Source organism: Sodiomyces alcalophilus, assembly GCF_042370955.1.
Source record: "Sodiomyces alcalophilus JCM 7366 unplaced genomic scaffold ACRALscaffold_1, whole genome shotgun sequence".
NCBI classification, from domain to species: Eukaryota; Fungi; Ascomycota; class Sordariomycetes; order Glomerellales; family Plectosphaerellaceae; genus Sodiomyces; species Sodiomyces alcalophilus.
The window spans coordinates 712,767-732,727 of NW_027263532.1; the positions used below are offsets into that span (position 1 = coordinate 712,767).

The 19,961-nt window shown below is 53.7% G+C and overlaps 7 protein-coding genes across 7 annotated transcripts; 3 read left to right on the forward strand and 4 right to left on the reverse strand.

Annotated features, from left to right (window-relative positions):
- Positions 1–408: 408 nt before the first annotated feature.
- On the reverse strand, positions 409–1,655 carry ACRALDRAFT_1067694 (uncharacterized protein; the record flags this gene model as incomplete). Its single annotated transcript, XM_071017474.1, has 3 exons — positions 409–463; positions 636–1,275; positions 1,346–1,655. 3 exons carry the CDS (start codon positions 1,653–1,655, stop codon positions 409–411), a joined length of 1,005 nt encoding a protein of 334 aa, XP_070878522.1.
- A 691-nt stretch (positions 1,656–2,346) lies between these two features.
- On the forward strand, positions 2,347–5,409 carry ACRALDRAFT_1047124 (uncharacterized protein; the record flags this gene model as incomplete). Its single annotated transcript, XM_071015483.1, has 7 exons — positions 2,347–3,026; positions 3,112–3,233; positions 3,361–4,513; positions 4,569–4,577; positions 4,655–4,800; positions 4,920–5,134; positions 5,207–5,409. The coding sequence occupies exons 1-7, from the start codon at positions 2,679–2,681 to the stop codon at positions 5,407–5,409; spliced, it is 2,196 nt and encodes a 731-aa protein (XP_070878523.1). The 5' UTR covers positions 2,347–2,678.
- Positions 5,410–5,917: 508 nt separating this feature from the next.
- Positions 5,918–8,165, forward strand: ACRALDRAFT_1074227 (uncharacterized protein). The gene is made up of 4 exons (XM_071018214.1): positions 5,918–6,273; positions 6,365–6,739; positions 6,834–6,950; positions 7,061–8,165. The coding sequence occupies exons 1-4, from the start codon at positions 6,009–6,011 to the stop codon at positions 7,936–7,938; spliced, it is 1,635 nt and encodes a 544-aa protein (XP_070878524.1). The 5' UTR covers positions 5,918–6,008; the 3' UTR covers positions 7,939–8,165.
- A 765-nt stretch (positions 8,166–8,930) lies between these two features.
- On the reverse strand, positions 8,931–12,730 carry ACRALDRAFT_206366 (uncharacterized protein; the record flags this gene model as incomplete). Its single annotated transcript, XM_071022020.1, has 10 exons — positions 8,931–9,071; positions 9,147–9,257; positions 9,334–9,516; positions 9,595–9,751; positions 9,795–9,881; positions 9,956–10,042; positions 10,135–12,446; positions 12,482–12,513; positions 12,541–12,578; positions 12,642–12,730. The coding sequence occupies 10 exons, from the start codon at positions 12,728–12,730 to the stop codon at positions 8,931–8,933; spliced, it is 3,237 nt and encodes a 1,078-aa protein (XP_070878525.1).
- A 5-nt stretch (positions 12,731–12,735) lies between these two features.
- Positions 12,736–17,885, reverse strand: ACRALDRAFT_1060442 (uncharacterized protein). Its single transcript, XM_071016234.1, has 8 exons — positions 17,658–17,885; positions 17,410–17,598; positions 15,055–17,346; positions 14,560–15,003; positions 14,253–14,499; positions 13,924–14,174; positions 13,624–13,852; positions 12,736–13,563 (listed from the first exon to the last, which is right to left on the reverse strand). The coding sequence occupies exons 1-8, from the start codon at positions 17,736–17,738 to the stop codon at positions 13,337–13,339; spliced, it is 3,960 nt and encodes a 1,319-aa protein (XP_070878526.1). The 5' UTR covers positions 17,739–17,885; the 3' UTR covers positions 12,736–13,336.
- ACRALDRAFT_206365 (uncharacterized protein) lies at positions 12,762–13,308 on the forward strand (the record flags this gene model as incomplete). Its single annotated transcript, XM_071022019.1, has 6 exons — positions 12,762–12,794; positions 12,873–12,924; positions 13,009–13,029; positions 13,057–13,164; positions 13,211–13,223; positions 13,278–13,308. 6 exons carry the CDS (start codon positions 12,762–12,764, stop codon positions 13,306–13,308), a joined length of 258 nt encoding a protein of 85 aa, XP_070878527.1.
- Positions 17,886–18,058: 173 nt separating the features above from the next.
- ACRALDRAFT_1060440 (uncharacterized protein) lies at positions 18,059–19,640 on the reverse strand. The gene has a single exon (XM_071016233.1). The coding sequence runs from the start codon at positions 18,988–18,990 to the stop codon at positions 18,346–18,348; it is 645 nt and encodes a 214-aa protein (XP_070878528.1). The 5' UTR covers positions 18,991–19,640; the 3' UTR covers positions 18,059–18,345.
- Between the last annotated feature and the right edge of the window lie 321 nt (positions 19,641–19,961).

The following is a 19,961-nucleotide window of genomic DNA, read 5'->3' on the forward strand; positions in this document are numbered from 1 at the left end:
CAGATTCTCCGCCGGCTTCCGCCGCTTTTTGCCCAGACTCGTCATTCGCTGGCTTGGGAGGCATCATCCCTTGTATCTTCTCCCTGATGACGCTGGCTGCACTTTTATTGGCCACATTCGCGTTGGCGTTCGACGACCGTCCCACGATCATGTCATGTGTGATAGCGGCGCCGGAGCCATCGATCGGAAAGCCAGCGGTGGGGAATAAAGGCAGGCCTGAGCTCGCATTGTCCAGCGGAGCTTTCCGCGCACCTCCGGCCGAGTTGTGCCGGCCACCTCTTCCCTGACGCTCATCCTGAAGTTTTCTCCGCTTCGCATTGGCCTCTCGGCGGTCCGACTGTTCTTTTCTTCGCTTGAAAATGGCATCCTCCTGTTTCGCTAGCGCGTCCATGATGAGCTGCGCCCGCTTTAGATTGAGATGGCCGTCTTTGGTGACATAGCCATCCATGAAGGGCAGGTTGTCCTTCCAGATTGTCGTCAAGGTATCAATACCGTTTTCCCGAATGTCAAGTGCGGGCAAATGAGGAAGAAAGTCGTTGCCTACGAAACAACACAAGAATACCCAATCGTCAATGGCCCTTTCCAGGTCAAAGGCGAAGGGCAACCCGGGGACGTTGAGCTCCGCTGCCAAGTACTCTCTGAAGATGGAGACATGGAGCCAAATGAAAGGCTTGAGGGGGGCTTCTTTGGCCTGTTTGTCCTCTTCGTCGTCTTTTGCTTTGGCCTCGCCTCGACAATCCCGTGCCTCGTGCCCTGCCTGGCCACAGAGTTTGCACATCCTGGTCTTGGATTCCTGGAAGAAGACATCCTCGCGCAGCACGCGAAAATGAGGTTCGTGGGTGGCAAGCCCCAACATAATAAGATCCGCATCTAGGCCATAGATGACATGTCGCGTGTTTGGATCGTGATCTGGCGACGCCCGTTGAGAGCGAATGAAGTCCATGATCTTATGTTCTCCTTCGCCAGGTACGGTGGCGTCTGAGATCAAAATCTTCATCCTCGCCCAGGCGGGATCCGAGTTCAGTTTGTAGGCACACCAGTAGCGGAGGCTTATGGCAAGAATGTCCATGAAAGGGGTGCCGGGCGTGATAGAATTGGAATCAAAGGCCTTCTTGGCTGCGCTCTCCAGAGTGTCCTTGGGCAAGACGCCGCCGTTCTGTTGCTTCAGTAGCTTGAGGAGCTCTTGCTTGTCGACCTCCTTCTCCTGGGCTTCTTGCGCAGATCGGAACCGCCGGGAACGCTGCTGGTTCATTTTGGCTCGAGGGGCAACACCATCTGCGATGGAAGGTGCGTTAGCAACCTGGTAAAAGCGCGCGCACGATATTGGGTTTACACAACCACTTACCAACCGCAATCATAAGAAGCTTGCGAGGTCGAACCATGTTCACGACACGATCCGTGTACTTGAATATCTCGAGCATCATCTCCTCTTCGTTTTTGGGGGCCGGGCGATCCTCGGGATGAGAACACGGATGCACAATGCCGTTCATGTCGAGGTACAAGTTATCAAATTCTTCCCCGTTGGGATTCGGTCCTGTCGTGTCAACCGGAATAACGGTACCATCGTCCATTTTCACCGGCTGCTCCTCCATCACCGGGGAGATGATTTTGGGATACTTGTTGGAGAGCCATCGGAACGCCGCGGGGATACCCATGGTGACGGCTTCGCGGTGCGTCGTCGAGTCGGTTCAGAGGTTCGATGCGCGAAGTCGCGAAGTCGCGAAGTGTTATGTCGATCTTTCAAGTTCCTGAGAGTGAGGCCCTGTAAAGTACCCGTAGCTTGGGCAGGAAAGGCAAGAAGTAGACAACGTAGCTCGCCGCTGCATGAGCAATGGGGAATATGTAGCGAGCGTAAAGTGCTATCCAACTGTGCAACTTGAAAATTGGGAAATCAGTTTGTATAGAATGGTCCAAGTTGATATTCTCGGAAATCCCTGACCCGGTAGTTTTACCTACGACTTGACTTCACGTGTTTCTCAGCCTCTTGTCTCCACATCTAAGCATAACAACGAATAGAAAGCTCGCAATAGCTTGGCCCTACGTAATCTGGTATCTGCCAAATGCATACGCTAGCCGGACGGAGTACTTTGACCCACTTAAGAGGTACCGTACATGTCGCGAAGCACATGTTGGGCTGATTCTTAACAAACCGCCACCACCACTGTACGCTTTTTTTGTTTTTTGTTACGAAAAGAACCTGTAGCAAGCTTTGCTGGACACTGTACCTAGTGACTCCGTGCAAGGGGTCCGCCACGCAACGAATGCTTGGCATTCTCCTTACCACAGCTAGAGCCGACCCGCCCCGCGTCACACTCCGGGGAAAACCAGGCGCGCTTTGAAACCAAATCAGGATCCATCTCGATACTGGCCCGATATCGACAACCCAATGATAAGGTCCGAGTCAACTTGTTTCTCAGGGAACGTATTAACAGAAAATCCGACCATAGTTGGGACGATCGACCCTCGCTCAGTTTCCGGTTTCCAGAACCATTCATTCGGCTAGTCAGACTGCCGCTATCGGAATTGTCCAGCAAGCTTCACTCAAACAAATCCCTACGATGCTGACGGGCTAGATACTGGCACCAACGGAGTCTCACCTGGCGACCAAAACGTATTGAGCCACTGAATATTCCGGCGGGAACCTTTGGGCAGGTCATTTTGAAGATCGTTTTGCAAACATGGCTCCCGACCGAGGCAGCAGTCGAGATGGCGGCGCGCTCTTGACATCCGAACAAGATGTCGACGCCACTTTACGTCCTCGGATCGAGGGCGAAAGCTTCACGATCCGTGGTGTCGCCGTTGGTCTCCTGGTTGGCCTGGTCATCTGCTTCTCCAACATGTACTTCGGGTTGCAGACTGGCTGGATAAGCCCCATGACCTTGCCGGCCTCTCTTGTTGGATTCGGTATCTTTCAGGCTCTTTCCCGGCACCTTCGATTCCCATTCAGCCCCGTGGAGAACGTGCTGGTGCAAAGCGTTGCCGGAAGCATGGCGATCATGCCTCTGGGGTGTGGTTTTGTCGGAGTGGTATGCCCTTCTCCGTGTCCCATCCGCTTCAGCTCTCACAGGAAAGAAGAAGGGCCGAATAATTCGTTAACGTAAAATCGTGAAGCTACCTGCACTGAATTATCTCCTGAGGGAGGAAGAGCAAGGCCCACTCAAGTTGAGCATGTGGCAGTTGATCGTCTTCTCCATTGGTCTCTGTTATTTCGGTGTCGTCTTTGCCGTGCCATTGTAAGCCAACCCCGCCCCTTGCCTAGCCGGCCGCTCACACCGACAATATCTCTTCTCATGAAAGTGGGACGGCTGGGTGTAGACCACCTCTCGAGAGTCTGGTCAGACGCTGATGTTCGATTTAAAGGCGACGACAGGTCATTATCCGTGAGAAGCTACGGTTCCCCAGTGGCTACAGCACGGCCGTCCTGATTGGCGTTCTTCATGGACAGGTGCGAGGTCCTGGCCCCGACGGGAAGGCCGCGCCGTCGTCCGGCGATTTTGCGAGTCTCGTTCCGCTGACTACGTCTTCTGACGTTAACATCTCGACGAGCAGCGACGAAGATGGTGATGAACGGCACGGCCAGGAACCAGACCATGCGGCGCGCCGCCGTGACTGGGCCAGAAACGTACGTATTTTGTTCATCTGCTTCGCCTTTTCTGCATTTTATACGCTTTGCACCTACTTCCTCCCCTGGTTGCGAAGCATCCCCATACTGGGCCGTGCTGCGGCGCATACGTGGCTCTGGACTCTGAATCCAAGCCCTGCGTATATCGGCCAGGGCATCATCATGGGCCCGGAAACCACGCTGCACATGCTCCTCGGCGCAATCGTCGGCTGGGGTATCCTGTCGCCGCTTGCAAAACACAAAGGCTGGGCACCTGGTCCCATAGACGATTGGGAAAGTGGGAGCAAAGGCTGGATTGTGTGGGTGTCTCTGTCCATCATGCTGGCAGACGCGGTTATGAACCTCGGCCACCTCGTTGTTCGCTCGCTGTGGCGCAGGGGTAAACCATGGATTCGAACGGACTCTAAGACGATTTCCCCTCCCGGCTACTCTGCCATCCGAACACACGAGGATGATTCTGCCGGAAGCGCGCATAGAGACGAAAGGGAGAACTCTGCTCTCGATATGGATAGCCCACGCGGATCCCTTGATGCAGACTCACCGCTTCTCCGCGCAGACTCTCCATCCGGCAAGAGCCACATCGCTGTAATGGACGACGCTCCCCCTGAACAACAAGTTGGAGACATGACGGTGGGAGTTGGGCTGATCGCGTCAATTCTACTATGCATCGTGACAGTCCGATATGCTTTTGGGGATCTCATGCCGCTATATGCGACGGTCATCGCCGTGATGCTGGCTCTTATTCTGAGCATCATGGGGGTGCGGGCTCTGGGAGAAACGGATCTCAACCCGGTTTCCGGGATCAGCAAACTCGCACAGGTCTTCTTCGCCTTGATCATTCCCGCGTCTCACCAGTCGGGAGTTATCGTCAACCTAGTTGCCGGGGCCATTGTAAGTTGGGTGTGGTTCTTGAGATGATTTGCTACTGATGCTAATGAAATCACAGTCCGAAGCTGTAAGTCCATTTCAGCCCGAATCGACAGCCATGCGGCGGTTCGAACAGACTAACCTTCCATTTCTTCTCCCCCTTAGGGCGCCTTGCAAGCCGGAGAGTTGATGCAGGACCTGAAGACGGGCCATCTCTTAGGAGCGGCACCGGCGGCACAATTCTGGGGGCAGATCATAGGGGCGACGGTGGGCGCTGTGGTCAGCGCTTTTATCTATCAGCTTTATACTGCGTCAGTCATGTTCCATTCCATTCCCCTGCCGTTCTCCTTGCCTCCCAGAAAAGGCGACCCTAGTCACTCAGTAACTGGGCAAGCACGCTGACCTGTGAGGTGTCTCGCCCCGTCTCTAGAGTCTATCCGATCCCAGGTGATCTGTTTCAGATCCCCACTGCATATGTTTGGATCTTCACAGCGAGGCTTGTCACCGGCAAGGGCCTGCCGACCATGACGAAAGAGTGGTCGATCGGTTTCGGGATTTTGTTTGCCATTACGACTATTATCAGAGCGACCTGCCCGGGCAGGAGATGGAGATCTCTGGTTCCCGGCGGCATTGCCGTTGCCATCGGTATGTCACTAACCCTGCCTACCTATGTAACCCCTTCGCTCGATGGTGGGAGTTCCTGTTCTAACAGGGAAGAAGGCATGTACAACGTCCCGTCCTTTACGCTTGCGCGAACAGTGGGCGGTCTCCTTGCTTGGTATTGGTCGTCGCCTTGGCGAGGAGCCCCGCGGGAGAACACGCCGCTCATCGTCCTAGCCTCGGGCTTCATTCTGGGCGAAGGATTCTTCAGCGTCGTAAACTTGATTCTTCAGAGCGCCAATGTGCCGCATTTCAAGTAAAGGAATTGCCGCGTCGGTTTTCACTGTTGATTCTACCTATATAGTCTGTTTCTGCATGTACCCTACACTTGCTCGGATACCCGGTTAGATACTTCGTACGACTTTCGACATGATACTACGAATAGGTACATATGAGCAGGTTCCTGTGAGTTTTGGCCTGTGGCTTTCAAGTATACCGATAACGGGCTCCGCGGGATGGTTCACCAGATGTACTCCCACTCAAATCGGTACCTGAAGATATGCCTAAGAATTGCGCCTGCTAACAATTAGCGCAAAATAAACTCTTCGTTATTTGTATATAAAACGTGTAGTTACTATCCAACGTGGGTATTAAATAAGAAACTAAACCGTCTTTTTTATATGCTAGTGTTGTTTTACGAGTTATATAGGTACTATAATTACCAGTTAATTCCTGAGTGTGTGGCTTAGGTAGGAGCGAGACCCGTGGCACCACAAGTCTATACAAATCGATATCCATTTCGCCCCTCCTTCCGTCTTAGGGCTTCACCACCAAACCATACAATAACGCCGGAGACCCTTGTTCCTTCATGTGCATATCCTACTAGCAATCACGTCGCATTAGGTAGCTATTATCAACCATGGCGGGAAACAAACTCATAAATAACAGAGATCCCGACTTCTCCGATGACTCGGCGAGCTCGGGCGGTGATGAAGCAGAATGGCTGGACGTTGAACCGGAGGAGGATGAGCCTCTCGCTATCGTCTCTCTCCTGGACGACTCTGTTTTCCCGGATGTCATGTCCATGTTGACGCATTGTAAGGAGAAACACGGCTTCGACTTTCTTGCCCTCCGGCAGCGTCTTGGCCTCGATTTTTACGGAACCGTCAAGCTAGTCAATTTTAGTCTGTCTCTCCAAATCCGCCCGCTCCCATCACGTTTCGACGTTTTGAATCGTTGAGGCCTAAAAACTCGATGGCTAACTCGAAACCCTAGTCCGGCAGCAAATCCACGATGGCCGCCCCCTTCCAGAAACCATCACGCTGGAGACTATCGCTGACGACCGCTATCTGAAGCCTGTCGTGGACGATGATGCCCTCATCCTATCTCTCGATGAGCTGGACCTTGATGACTCGGACCAGGAGGCCGTGCCTCCTGTCGCCGACGATGTCTCGCGGGAGGACCTCGCTGCTCTCAATGCCCGCCTGGCGGAAGAGCTGGCCGCAGTCAATTCACAGTTCGCCGACTATCGTCTCGCCGTGGAAGAGACCCTCGAACGCCGCTGGGGAGACGACAAGCGGGACGCAACTACGGAATCGGATGAGGCCAAGGATGAATCTCAGTATTACTGGGAGTCGTATGCTGCAAATGGTGCCTAACCCCTCCCTCTATCATCCCGGCCTGGGTGTCCGTGGATTTTTATTTTCATTTTTATTTTTCCAGGGAGCTGACAATCCCTCCTTAGAAATTCATGAAACCATGTTGAAGGACACGGTGCGGACGGATGCTTACCGTGACTTTATTTATGAGAACAAGGCCTTGTTCAAGGACAAGATTGTCATGGACATTGGATGTGGAACTGGCAAGAATCCCCCTTCCCTTCTTTTCATCCCCCCTTCTTCCTCCTCCCGCCAGTTCCTCATCATTCGTCAGTGTTGATCATCGCCATGTACTAACACCGCAATCGCTTAGGCATCCTGAGCATGTTCTGCGCCAGGGCAGGCGCAAAGGCCGTTTTCGCCGTCGACAAGTCGGACGTCATCGAAAAGGCACGCGCCAATGTTTACCAGAACGGGCTGTCCGATACAATCACTTGTATCAAAGGCAGAATCGAAGACATCGACCTCCCCGTCCCGCAAGTGGACATTATCGTCAGCGAGTGGATGGGATACTGCCTCCTCTACGAGGCCATGCTCCCCAGTGTCCTGTATGCCCGGGACAAGTACCTAAAGCCGGATGGCCTGCTCGTACCAAGCTTTGCCACCATCTGGGCTGCACCCGTGTCCGATCCTGAATATATTACCGACCATGTCTCCTTCTGGGACGACGTGTATGGATTCGACATGAAAGCCATGAAGACGGGCATTTACGAAGAAGCCCGTGTCGAGGATCTTCCACCCTCAACGATTTGTGGCCAGCCGTCTCAGATCTCTCACCTGGATCTGCACTCCGTCAAGCCAGAAGAGCTCAACTTTCGCAGTGACTGGCAGTCGGAGGTAACTCAGCAGGTCGAATCCATCGACGGCTTTTTGATATGGTTCGACATCTTCTTCACTAGGTCTCGGCAAGAGACAATCCCCTGGGGGACCAGTGTCGATCCGAGTTCCCCTGACAGCAAGATCCCGTCGGCTGTTGCCTTTACAACAAGCCCTCGTGGCCCGGTGACCCACTGGAAGCAAGGTCTCTTGTTGGTTGACCCAAGTAAGGGAATTCTCACCGCGGAAAAGGGAACTCGCGTTTCGGGTGAGATAATCTTTGAAGCGCCGGAAGAGAACCCAAGAGCACTCGGAATCTCCATGTCCTGGACTACAAAAGATTCCGAACGAAGACAGACGTGGAAATTGCAGTAGTAATGTCATGGAAATGGAAAATGGTCACCACAAAAGTTGATTTTGGCTCTTCTGCGGAGTGTACGGTCTCTAGATCTAGATTCGGGGCTTTGAACTCAATGGACGCGCTTCAACCCGACATCCCAGGGATGGGACTGGCACTACTCGTTGTTCATCTAGCAGCTCGACTGATGTGTCAAGCGGCCTGTTTCTACCAACATACGACCGATCCGTCCCACTGGCTTATCATCTATGGGGCAGCGGACGGGAACCCGAGCTTTCCAATGTGATAGGACGTGTAAGGGAGGGTTATAGGGAGGTCTCCTCTCCTCTGATCCAAAAAAGAACGGAATCAAAAAAAACAAAAAAGAAGAAAAAAAGAAGAAAGAAAGAAAAAGTAAAAAACATACAACACCGGGTATTCGCTGGTCGTCACCGACCCAACTACTAATCCGGCCCTCACTGGCTTATCTATGGGAGAGCGGACGGGATCCCGAGCTTTCCAGTGGGTATGGTCGTATGTGACAGTACTCTGTACGGGAAGCACTTATAAGGTCTCTGAATAAGAGGCAAAAAGGAAAAAAGAAAAGAATATAGCAAAAACATACAACACCGGGTATTCGCTGGTCGTCACCGACCCAACTACTAATCCGGCCCTCACTAGCTTATCTATGGGAGAGCGGACGGGATCCCGAGTTTTCTAGTGGGTATGGTCGTATGTGATAGAATTGTATAAAGGAAGCCCTTATAAGGGGATGTGCTTGACAAAAAAATGAGGGAAAATAGATAGCGGAGAGTTCGGAGAAGGGAACCCCAAGAGATGGAGGAGCGTCAAAACGTCCCATAACAGCACATCAGGGGTCGAAGTGTCATAGGCTCTTTTGTCTTGATTCTATCATGGGGCCAGTTCGTGGCTGGGGCTGTTTCGACATAGAAAGGCGATATCTTCCTCGCATATACATTCGTCCCGTTCTAGCCAAATTGTGCGCGGCATATTGGCTGCCTGTCTAAACTCAGCCGGCATTCTTGACTCTATCGTCTTCCTCGGCCTCGTCCTCGTCCTCGTCATCGTCTTCGTCTTCGTCATCGCTCTCATCCTCGCTTTCGTCCCCCTCTCCATCGGACACCTGTTCTCCCAACTTCTTGAGCCGCGCCTGTGCAAATTGTGTCAGTCATGACCAAGTCTTTCTATTGTTCGCTCCCATGGTCCCCTCTCGGCATAGACTTACCTTATACTTGGCGACCTTCTCATCCAAGTCGGAAAAGACCATGAGTAAATCATCAAGCTCGGTCTGGGTTGATTGCTTCGCCTCCTGGGCCTCCTTGAGGGACATCTCACGCTACCAATCTGTCAGCCGAGCCCCTGAATTACTGCATGCCAGGACAACTGGCTCATTTTCAACCGAGGAAACATACCTTGCGGATCTTCTCCCCAGCTTCATTTAATTCTCTTTCAAGTTGAGACGCGCGATTCTCCGCCTTGGTGGTGAGTGCCTTTTGCTTTTCGATATCCAGAGCATGCTGTTCTTGTTGCTCCGCTGATTTAGATGCATGTTCCTCTCGTAACGCCTGCAGCTCCTGAGTCTTTTCTTTGTCGGACTGTTCCCTGAGTCAGTAATTGTTCCTTGTTTCTCGATATTCAGATGGCTTGCTGCGGCTTGCCTTTTTCAGGTCCACCTCGAGTCTGCTGATGGTAGCACGGAGATCGGCAATCTCGGCATCGGCACGCTGCCTCGTCCTCTGAACCTCAGTCTCCGACGCTTGCTTGGCTTTCTCAAGTTCCTCCTTGAGTTCCGCCTGGGCCGACGCACTCTTCCGTCGTAGTTTCCTGAATCTGTCAGTGGCAAGAGGTGGCATGAGTGACAATCAAGACTCACTCCAATTCCGCTTCTCCCGACTTCCTCACGTATTCCAGCTGTCTCTTGTGATCCTCTTGTGCAGATAAAAACTTGCGGTGTTCGTCCCTAGGCCGTGTCAGTGTTACGCCAATCAACAGTCCAACGACCGAATTATTAAATCGTCCTCAATTCCAACGTACTCTAAATTGGCTTCGGCACCTCGCTTCGACTGTTCCATTTCCTTCTCGTGTTGGTCCTGGGCAGCTAGGAGCTCGCGGCGTGCATTTCTGGACGGTCGTCAGTATAAAAAGAAAGTCAAGGAAAAGAAAAGAAAAGAAAAGAGGAGGGCTCGACTGTGAACGAAAGCCGGGTGCCTTACTCAAGTTCCACCACGTGGTCGCGACGTAGAGCTTCTACCTCAGCCTTGGCCCTGGAAACCTCTACCGTCGCCATCTCCCGGGCTTTCTTGTGGTCGGCTTGCTCTTGTCCGAGTTGCCCCTCCAAAGCAGACAATGTCACTTGGGCCTCCTGCAATGCCCTCTCCTTCTCTTCCAACTGTTGGCGGAGAGAATCCACGAGCTCCCGCGAGATGCCCTTCTGCACGCCGTTGGAAATAACCGAGACCTCCATGCCCGGGTCCCGATCAATGGCGCGGAGCATCCGGCTGTAGTTATCCTTGAAGAAATTCACAAAGAGCGAGTCGAAGAAAACATCCGGAAGTCGACCTGAAGCCGAGGCGTCCAACTTTTGCGGAAGTACCTCAAAGTCGCGCATGGCCGGATGGCTTCTCAAGTTGGATAAAGCCTCGAAGTACCGTTCTCGTCCCATTCGCGACAGCAGTAGCGAATGCAGACTTGGCCTGGGGATGGGGGAATCCTTGGTCGAGAATTCGTAGATTTCCCCCAGGAGCATCGCACAGAGACCCTGGACGATATCATCGGCCGGACCCTGGCGAACAACAGCTTCGATAAGGCTCTGGACGTTGCTTCCTTGGTCAAGGAAGTCATTGACGGCGTCCAAGTCTTCAAACATCCAACCCAAGAGGAGTATGAGATAGCCAATCACCACGCGGCTGTCCTGTTCGCGCTGTAGTCCCGAAACAACATGAGCGGTGATGGTCTGGATGCTCGTTACGACCTCTTCGCCGCTTTCCGCATCGCCTTCTGTGACCTCCATGACGAGACTCTTGGCCCCTGGGTTGTCAAACAACAGATGGAAGGTGATGATGGCGGCGAACCAAATGCGGTAAGGGTTGCTGGCGACATCGTCGGCGTCTGGACGAAGCAGCACGGCCAGGACGTTGGCCGTTTCGTCCACGCTCGACCGGTAGCCTTCGATGGCCCTCCTGAGAAAATGCAGACGAATCTCCGAGTGTTGGAAGAAGTAAGCCATTATACATTCACAGGCCCCACGGCGCACATCGAACGTGTCGGTGGATGAGAACGTCAGCGTCAGGTCCAGCAGGCCGTCGATAACGTATACTTTTGCACCATCGCCATTTGCTCTGGCGTCGTGCGCTTCGGCCCCCGGCCCATCAGGGCCTAGCGGGGCGGGAACCTGGAACTGGGCGAAGCTTTCTTGGAGGCCGGTGTTGCCCCTGATAATGTCGGCGCATGTCACCAGTGCCTGAAGGAAAAATGTTGGTTGGTATTTTAACAATACATAACTACGACAACACGCGGGATGACCAACCTCTGCTTTAATGGGTGTCTGCGCTGCGCGGCTAAACGAGAGCTGCAGCGCGTGGTACAGCAAACCGCTCTGCCCCAGGGCTGCTTGGTTTTGGGAGAGCCCGACGGCTCCCTCTGCGAGAAGAAGCCGGACCACGGCGAGGAGCGCGTAGATATTACGGTTCCGCTGAGCTTGTGCCCACGAAGCTACATCGTCCCCTTCCTCCTCTTGAGCCCTCAATGCAGCCTCGAGGAACGCCGCAAGTCGCAGTATGCCTCCCGACTCGCGGAACAGGGACTGGTTCGAGGTGTTTCTTCGGAGGAGGTTGGCGAGGAGGATGAGGCAGTCTTCGGTTGTGCGGCCTCCCTGTGAAAGCGCGCCGTCGGAGGTCATGATGGCAAACAGGCGATCGAACGCATTCTCAAAGGCGACGAGTTTCTGTACGTCGGTTGAGGTGGAGGTTAAGAAGGTCAGAAGTGTTATCCCTTCGTTCCTGACTGCGTCCCGCTGGTCGTCAAGTATGGCAACGAGGCGCGAGATGCCCAAGGGTGCAGTAAAGATGCATTCTTCGGTTCGCTCGGTGCGTGCGGAGAGGATGGCTGTGAGGAGCTGGAGTGAGTATAGGCGGGAGTAGAAGTCGGTCGATTCGAGGTAATCGAGTAAGAGCGTGATATTATCCTGACGTTGCGTGAATTCATCGGCCATCCACAGCATGACTTCATCGGATGCTTCTGGACTGTCATCGTTGGGGTTAAAGAGCATCAATAGCGTCTCCAGGATGACCTTTACGGTATCGACGTCTTCTCCATCGTTGCCCAGGCCGCCAATCAAGCTGCGCAATGCACCAGACGCAACGGTCGCTGGGAAGTCTTTGGCGAAGCTGCGCAGGCCGAGAATGGCAGCTCGTCGGTCCTCAAGGAGCGTTGCGGAACCCAGGCGACCGCTCAGGACAGAGATGGTCTCGGTGACCGACTGCTTCGCGGGAGCCGTGGAAATGGAGAACATGCTGAGCGTCGTTGCCTTGTCCCTGCCATGGAGCGCACTATCTGACCCACGTTTCCGCTCAATTTAGCTCCGTTGTATGCGGCTGACGGTCACAAAGGCATTATGTGACGCCGGCCTTGTATAGCTATTCGTTTATTCTCGATCGTGCTGGTGATGTTGTGCGTTGGTAAATAAGTTAGCTACAGTACCTAGTTGTTGTGGTTTTGACACCTTGGCCCAAACGTGTACGTACCCAAGTTCGAGGTACGGTACCTGTCAATGTACGTGGTAACAAAGGAGCTAATTTGATAGGATTGCATCGGGTGCCAAGATAGGCCAGTGGTACTTCGTATGCAATTGCTGGCTTCTGGGGATACTTACGATGTAGGTAGGTAGCCAGCACGTACAGCAACTCCAATTCCTATTTTACTCGAGCCGACACTGAATGTTACAGAATTACAGCATGGCCAAGTACACACGCAGCGCGTAGACCCCCCTACGACGGTGGTCACTGGTGCGTCCAAGTTAACCCCCTCTAACACTACAACCCAATTCTGCCTTCGTACACTTAGACGATCCCACTGATATTCACTCGGAGCCTCCAAGAACATAGAGTCCAGTATCAGTTGTCAATTGCGATCTGTAGAACAGGAAAACCGCCAAGGATGCCCTTTCCGCTATCCCCGCTGTGCCATACCCAACCTACTAATCATACACGCGGCCATCTCCCCTCGCCATATGCCCGCCGACCCTCGTCAGCCCTCTCACGAGTCTCCCTTCGCCTGCTTCGACACACTGAGTTCCCGGTATTGCGTATGCTTCCGTTTCCATGCCTTCCGATCGTTGTTTCTAATCTGGGTGGGCGAGGAGCAACCGCATGACCCCTCGAGTATGTTAAAGGACGGCGATGTGTACTAGCAATGGCATTAAAACCCAAAGCTATCAAGAAGAGAGTTTGCATCCGGTTCCTGGAATATGGTTGGCGGTGGATGTGCCTCGTCTGGCTTGGCAGCTCGGATATCGGTATGGAGCTTTGATGTTGGAAGGTCGTCCACGACGAGCGAGCTACGTCGCCTCAGTAGCTTTATCGAGTTCACCTCGCCGCCCAAGCCGGAAAACACCGTAGTCGGCTGGGGGAACTCCCAGTTGCGAACTGCATGCTGTGAGCATTATGCATGACGAAAACAAACGGTGCAGGAGGATAGAAACATACCGAGATCGAGACCTAGGAGATCACACCCCATACGACCGTAAAGCTTCGCGCTATGGAGGACAAATTCCCATTCGGCTCGCGGTGTCACCTTGGAGGCGCCGCGGAGCGTCTGTAGAGTCTTCTGTCGTAGTTGCGAGTACAGCACAACCAGCGCTGGGTCGTCTGTCAGGAATAGCTTCGACTTCATGTCGAGGACCAAAGGTGTTTCCAGTAGAGCGTACACAGGGGTCTATAGAGCGCTGTCAGTTGTTGTCTGTGCTGGCCCGAGGCCACACGGTAAGAAAGGACGAAAGCACTCACAATCAACGCTCGCACCGCCATGTCCTTGCGGTTCAGCATCCAAAACGCCCAAGACGCAAGCCATCGGTTTCCTTCCCGGGCGGCGACACCCAACACCTCGTCCTCCAGCAACCTGCGAAAGACCTTGCCGTGATCACCTTCATACACACGGGCGAGCGCAATGGCCAGTTGCAGATCTTTCAACTGTTTTAAACAGACGTTGACGGCGTCTTCTAGCCGGTCAGCTAGGAGGAAAAATGCCGCGGCGTATTCTGTATCGGTCAACCAAAAGTCAGCGACTAAAGCTAATATCTGAATAACGTGTGGGACTGGCTTCTCTTTTTGCGTACCGAATCTCCGTCTACCAAGTAAGGCGTAGGCATTCTTAAGGGCTGCTGTGCGCCATTTAGGATCATCGAAATTATTGGAAAGGAGCTTTAGTGTAGCTGCTTGCTCGCGATGCCAAGTAGCCATCCGCCAGAGGCCTTGCAGGACCGTCTTCTTCTTCAACGCCAGGTAGTACAAGCTGCAGTTGATGGGGTTCTTCTCATCGCTTTTCGTATACTCGTTTCGCGCAATGCGTTCGAATTCCGTCGCCTGTGACCGTTAGGAATATGAATCGGCAACACGGGGCGCCTGCGCGTGGATTCCTCTTACCACTGCGTGCGAGTCGGTCAGCCACATGAACATGCCGCTCTCTCGAGCATGCTCCCACCGAATCGATCCGTGATACTGCCGTGTCACAAAGTCAAGTAAGATATCTTGACTGGTCGAGTGATAGGCCCATGTAATCTCCCGCCACGTCATTTGTATCTCATTGGTACGACCTTTGCGGAGAGCATGCTGGCGGAAAAAGAGCATGAACCGCGCGCCGTTTTCGTCCAGCGACCGGCGATGCTCCTCCACCAAGCCGGCACACTCAATAATATCAGCTAGTTGGATCTGTTCGTGCCCCGAAAGTTGTGACAATCCTATTTTTGTAAGACGCTCGTTGATGGCTGCAGCTACGTCAGCCGTGAACGACTCGTCGTCGTCACTTTCTGCCAAGGGGTGGCCATGAAGGCGTGTGGGTTGCGGTCCGAATCCGGCGTTGGAAACGGCCTTGGATAACAGTTAGCTTCTCACGGGATACGTTACGTTGGGACCACTTACATTCTCCGTATAAAAGTCGTCAGGATCCAGTCCCAAGTAGTCATCAAGCTCCTCCCCCGGGAGCACATACTTTAGTGCCTTGTGTAATGCCATCAAGACCTTATGCACAACCGCTACTTTGCCAGCGAGGATATACTGACTGAGGAACTGGGGGTGGAACACCGGCAATGGTCCGTTGCATCGCTGGACGGCTTCGAACAGGTCCCAGACTCTATGTTTCCTGTACGGTAGGTGCAGGCTGCTGATTCTCGCATCCGACAGGCCAAAGTCCCTTCCGTGAACGAATAACTGGTTACCTGCACCAACAACAAGATGTCCGTCTCCAAGCCAGACAGAGTCTCCAATGGGATGCGGTGTCAGACCCTGAATGTTGATTTCTCGGATGGGAGCCCAGGCTGGGCCCTTGTTAAGGTAGTCGAAGCGCATCTGACACAGGAGAATTACGCGATGCTGAAAGCCGACGGCCAAAATAGACTGACAGTCGGGCGTGGATGTCCAGTCCAGATCCTGGATGGTCTCTTGTGTTTGATAAGTCTCCGTGTACTCCAGCCGAGCGCCGCCGACATCCCAGATGTAGAGTCCGGACCGAGAAGAGTCTACCAAAGCCGCCTTGGACAGTGTGCTTCCGCTGACAAGAGCCGGGTTTTGGAGTCCAGTTTCGGTAGAGCAAGTCGAGAGCCATTCCACGCTGCGCTCGGTCAGATCGACACGCGCCGCCCAGAAGTGAACGCGGCCAGTGTCAGTGTAGGATACAGCGATGTCTTTCGCAAACACATCGAGGAAACCCGACACGACCGGTACAGACCCCGCAGGGTCGACGGGTAGGACGTACGCGAGGCCCTCGGCATCTGTCCACTGGAAACTGCAGAACTCCCGGATGAATACATCGCTATGGCCATTGGTTTGCGGTGTCGTCCGGCCATCATGGCCATCCTCGTGATGAATATAGTCCGGCAGACTGACCTCCCAGACGAGGCCCTCTTGCTCCGAGGTAACGGTAGCTATATAGGCCGTCTGGTGATCCTCGGGTATTGCGCGTGGTAAAATCAGGAGGCAGAGTGGGTTCCCGGCAATGCTATACTTCTGACGACCGAGGAGTACCGCCTTTTGCTCGCGGCAATCCCATAGGGAGATGGTATCATGTTTCAGGAAGACGACGAAGCGACCTTTACGCAAAACACAAATGCGGTGGATGTGGCCCTCGTTGGGAATACTGCTCTGTCGTAGGAGCTCGGGGGAATTTCTCTGGCCCCCGTGCCGCCAGACGATACTATCGCCACCGGCCGTCCTCGAAACCACGGCACGGCCACTGAAATTGCGCACGACCTTTTGAATAGGCGCGGAATGCCCAGACCAGAAGCCCCGGAGGTGCAAAAGTGGCTTCTCGGCTTGAGATGCTATTAGATCCACGAGTTCCGTCCCGAATATCCGAATGCGGCCATGGTCGAATTCGTGGAGAAGGATGCGGAGCTGGCCGGAAGACGGCATGCAGTAGGCCTGGATTTCCACGTGCGAGGGAGTATCTGAAGACTCCCGTTCCGACCGAGTCATCAGACTACCGGATTCAATATAGGCAATGCTCGTAATCCCCAGTTCTCGCGACGAAGATCCCACGTTCTCCAGCGCGAGCACAGAGAGCGAGTGGCCCCCACTCAAAACAAAACAGAGCTCGGATTTCTGGTTTGCAGCGGCAATAAGGCGATCGAGGGCGGCGTTACGTTGTTTTTCCTTGCCTGCATCGGATTTCGCCTTGTTCTCGATCGCGGTCGCAACTTCACTGGCATCGAGAAAGAAGACGCAGGGGCTACCATACAGGCTCTGATCTCGCGCAGCCCACGACAGGTCGACTTTACCACAACTCTGAAGATTCTGTGGGTCGGAAGGGTCGGATGCAGCCCAGACGTGAAGGGTGAGATCCGCACAGATGGTATATAGAGCCTTGTTGGCCCTGGAGGGAGTATCGTGGTTCTTGCGCCATTGGATTCTCGTCACAACGTCGGGATGTGGAAGGCAAAACAAGTCGAACCGAACGCCTTCCGTGCCGTAGGTCAGCCTGTGCCATACTTTGACAACAGAATCATAATCCCCCACAACGGCGATGTTTTCGGAATCCGAGGAGAGGGAGGCTATCTTGGCGGCATTCGCTAATCGCTTCTCCCAGAGGAGTGTCGGCTCGCCAGACGTCGTGTATAGGTGCAGCGAAGTAGTCGCTACGAGAAGTTCCTCCGATGCTCCCCAGGACAGGCGCGGGGTGCCGGGTGTCGGTATTGGGAATGACGATTGAAGAATCCACTGCGCCAAAGTCATTTGTTAGCCCCCGTCTCCCTGAGCCAGATGGAATTCCAGAAAACCCACTGTCGGAGGATATGCTTTGGCGCTGAGAGGCTTGTAGACTCGCACAACAGACTTGGTGCTCGTGGCTATTTTGCCTGAAGATTCGTCGAACGCAACAGCGAGCAAGACACTGTCATCGTCCTCATATACGGTCTGGATCAGCACATTGGGTTCCGTAAGCACAGCGAAGGCGTTCCCAGTTGCATAGACCTGGAGAGAGTGAGCTTAATTCCCCAGCAGTTAACCATTCTGTACTTTGCGCCACCCACGTTATATGCCTTTGTCTCCCAGACACCGGTCGCCAGAGCTTGAAGCTCCGGCGATGGCTTTCCTGGGAGGACGGCCTTCATTCTAGATACATTGGCCGCCGTGCTGCAAGACGAGGTCGGATGGATGGCCTTATGCGGGACTGGAATAGACGATACGAGCAGATTGGTTGTCGGTTAGCACAGGGTGGCGGCGTAACTCTTTGTTGGTCCGGAACTATAGGAACCCCATATTGTCGCGTTGAGGACAGCAGGGTTCACGATTCAGAACGACGTCAACGTGCTGATAGTCATAGCAGTGACCCACTTATCCGTACGCCCCACTGTACACTGTCTTATGGTTATACGAATATTCATATGTCACAATCCGAGCAACCCCTGATTAAGCAGTGGTCCGAGCTTTTCACAATGACCTCCCGCAGAGGTACGACTGTCAAGGACTTTTGATTTATATTCCTGAGACGGCCGAGTGTATCTGAACACGAGGTTTGAAACGATCAGGAATTGTTCTCTGACACCCGAATGAGAATATATACATGGCCGTCATACTTCCTCTGCAGTTTGGAGCCTATCAGTAGCCCTATGGGTATACGCGCGAATGCAAAACAAGACCGCTTCTCCTTTGCTGGGATTGCTGTCAATATCCAAAATAACCGACCACCTTTTCATTACCCTAGACAATTTCCTCTGTTCAAGGACTCGTTGCAGCATCACCAATTCGGCTCCCGCGTCTCCGTTCCTCGGCAATTCGGCGAGCCTCCGTGACGGATAGTCGTGGGGTGGCTCTGACTGAAAACCGCTCTGGCGGCTGCGGCCCAAGTGACCGGCTGGCAAGGGGGTCGTAGCGGATTCGCAGCTCTCGTTCGAAAGGCGTTGACAGCGGTGCCAAGGGGGTTGTCGAAGGCAGCTTCGCCAGGGACGAACGGAGGCCGGTCCAGCGGGTAGGCGTATTCATCACGCCGCCAATCTCCTCACCTTCGGATATGGCCGGTTCAGTCTCCTGGTCCTCGTCTAATTCCCTCACCAACGTTCGGCTTGACACGCCCAATAGGGACGATGCCGCCGTATGGCCGGATCGCGTCCTTGACCAGAGTGATGTGTCGTGATTGCGACTTGCGCGAGAGGGCCCCATGGAGGAGCCCACCAACGTGGAAAGACGAGACTCGCCCGAAAAGGAGGAGCCACCATTCTTCCAGTACAGCAGTACCCGATGCGCAGATTTTCTGGCGTTCTTGCCCCCGACATCCTCAACAACATATTGGTGAGAGTGGAGTTGCACAGACATAGAATGCCATTTGCTCCAAACTCTTGATGTCAAGAACCTGTCCCAGGCCATGCGGGTTTCTTGCTCGATCAAGCGACACCCCTCCGAAGCCACAATCCACTCATCTAGCCAGATAGCATAAAGGTGCAAGGGCCCTTCCTTTGACACCAAATCTTGGCATTCCTCTTTCCAAGCATCAAGTGTCTGTCTCGCCCTGCGGGTATCCAGTCCAACCTCAATGCGACGAGTTGACTGAGCCACGCTATCCAAGTCCCGCACGGCGGCTCTCCAGTAGAGCAGTTGTCTCCTTGTAATCAACGCCTTTTGTTTCCATCGACATTTAACATAGCCCCTCCGCGTAGTTGAGTCCCATCGCGGCAGCGACCGCTGCCAGCGTCGTATCGTCTTGGTCAATACGAAATACCGCTCGGCCCGGGAAGCCCACCTGGATACCTGGTCTTCATGGTCGATTTCAGAACTCCATGTAGACAGAATGCTATCCATGACATTTTGAGCTCGGATGTCTCTGTAATACTGACCAATGGCTTCTGAGGCTCGGACATTCTGTTGCCAGCGCCGTAGAACCATGGCCGTCATGTTCTTATCAAAGGATGCAGTAAAATTGCTGGGATCATCTGGCGACCACGGCTGCAAGGCGAGCCTCGCTTGCTCGTGCTGGTGCGCTTGTGGATGAACCCCGGGCGGTTGCAGTAATTGATGCCATTCTCCAAGCCATGTGCGGGCGGCTCTGATCTGCAATGTATGCTGGAAGCGCTGGGAGCGCACGGCAAGGTCCCAAAGATCCAGAGTCCTGTAAAAAAGTATGTCCCTGGCGAAGAAGGCGGCATCGCGCGACTGCACTGCAACACTGCGTCTCCACGACAAGGTGACCTTGGAAATCAAGAAAATCTCGCGCATTTGCGTCGCACGATGCTCCAAGCTCTCAGCCTCAGACAAATAAGCCTGCCACTGGTGTATCCTGAGAGCCCCTAGGCTTGAGAGGGGGGAAACTGTGACATCAGATGCGACGGTCTCCCATCGCC

What these genes read in the sequence shown, in the direction of transcription:
- ACRALDRAFT_1060440 (XM_071016233.1), bottom strand. Translation starts at nt 18,990, where the DNA reads ATGGCCTGGGACAGGTTCTTGACATCAAGAGTTTGGAGCAAATGGCAT.
- ACRALDRAFT_1060442 (XM_071016234.1), bottom strand. Translation starts at nt 17,738, where the DNA reads ATGAAGGCCGTCCTCCCAGGAAAGCCATCGCCGGAGCTTCAAGCTCTG. An exon ending in GGGAGACAAAGGCATATAAC is followed by an intron (nt 17,599 to 17,657) that starts GTGGGTGGCGCA and finishes CACTCTCTCCAG; the next exon opens with GTCTATGCAACTGGGAACGC. An exon ending in TGACCGACTCGCACGCAGTG is followed by an intron (nt 14,500 to 14,559) that starts GTAAGAGGAATC and finishes TAACGGTCACAG; the next exon opens with GCGACGGAATTCGAACGCAT.
- ACRALDRAFT_1074227 (XM_071018214.1), top strand. Translation starts at nt 6,009, where the DNA reads ATGGCGGGAAACAAACTCATAAATAACAGAGATCCCGACTTCTCCGAT. An exon ending in CGTCAAGCTAGTCAATTTTA is followed by an intron (nt 6,274 to 6,364) that starts GTCTGTCTCTCC and finishes TCGAAACCCTAG; the next exon opens with TCCGGCAGCAAATCCACGAT. An exon ending in GGACATTGGATGTGGAACTG is followed by an intron (nt 6,951 to 7,060) that starts GCAAGAATCCCC and finishes GCAATCGCTTAG; the next exon opens with GCATCCTGAGCATGTTCTGC.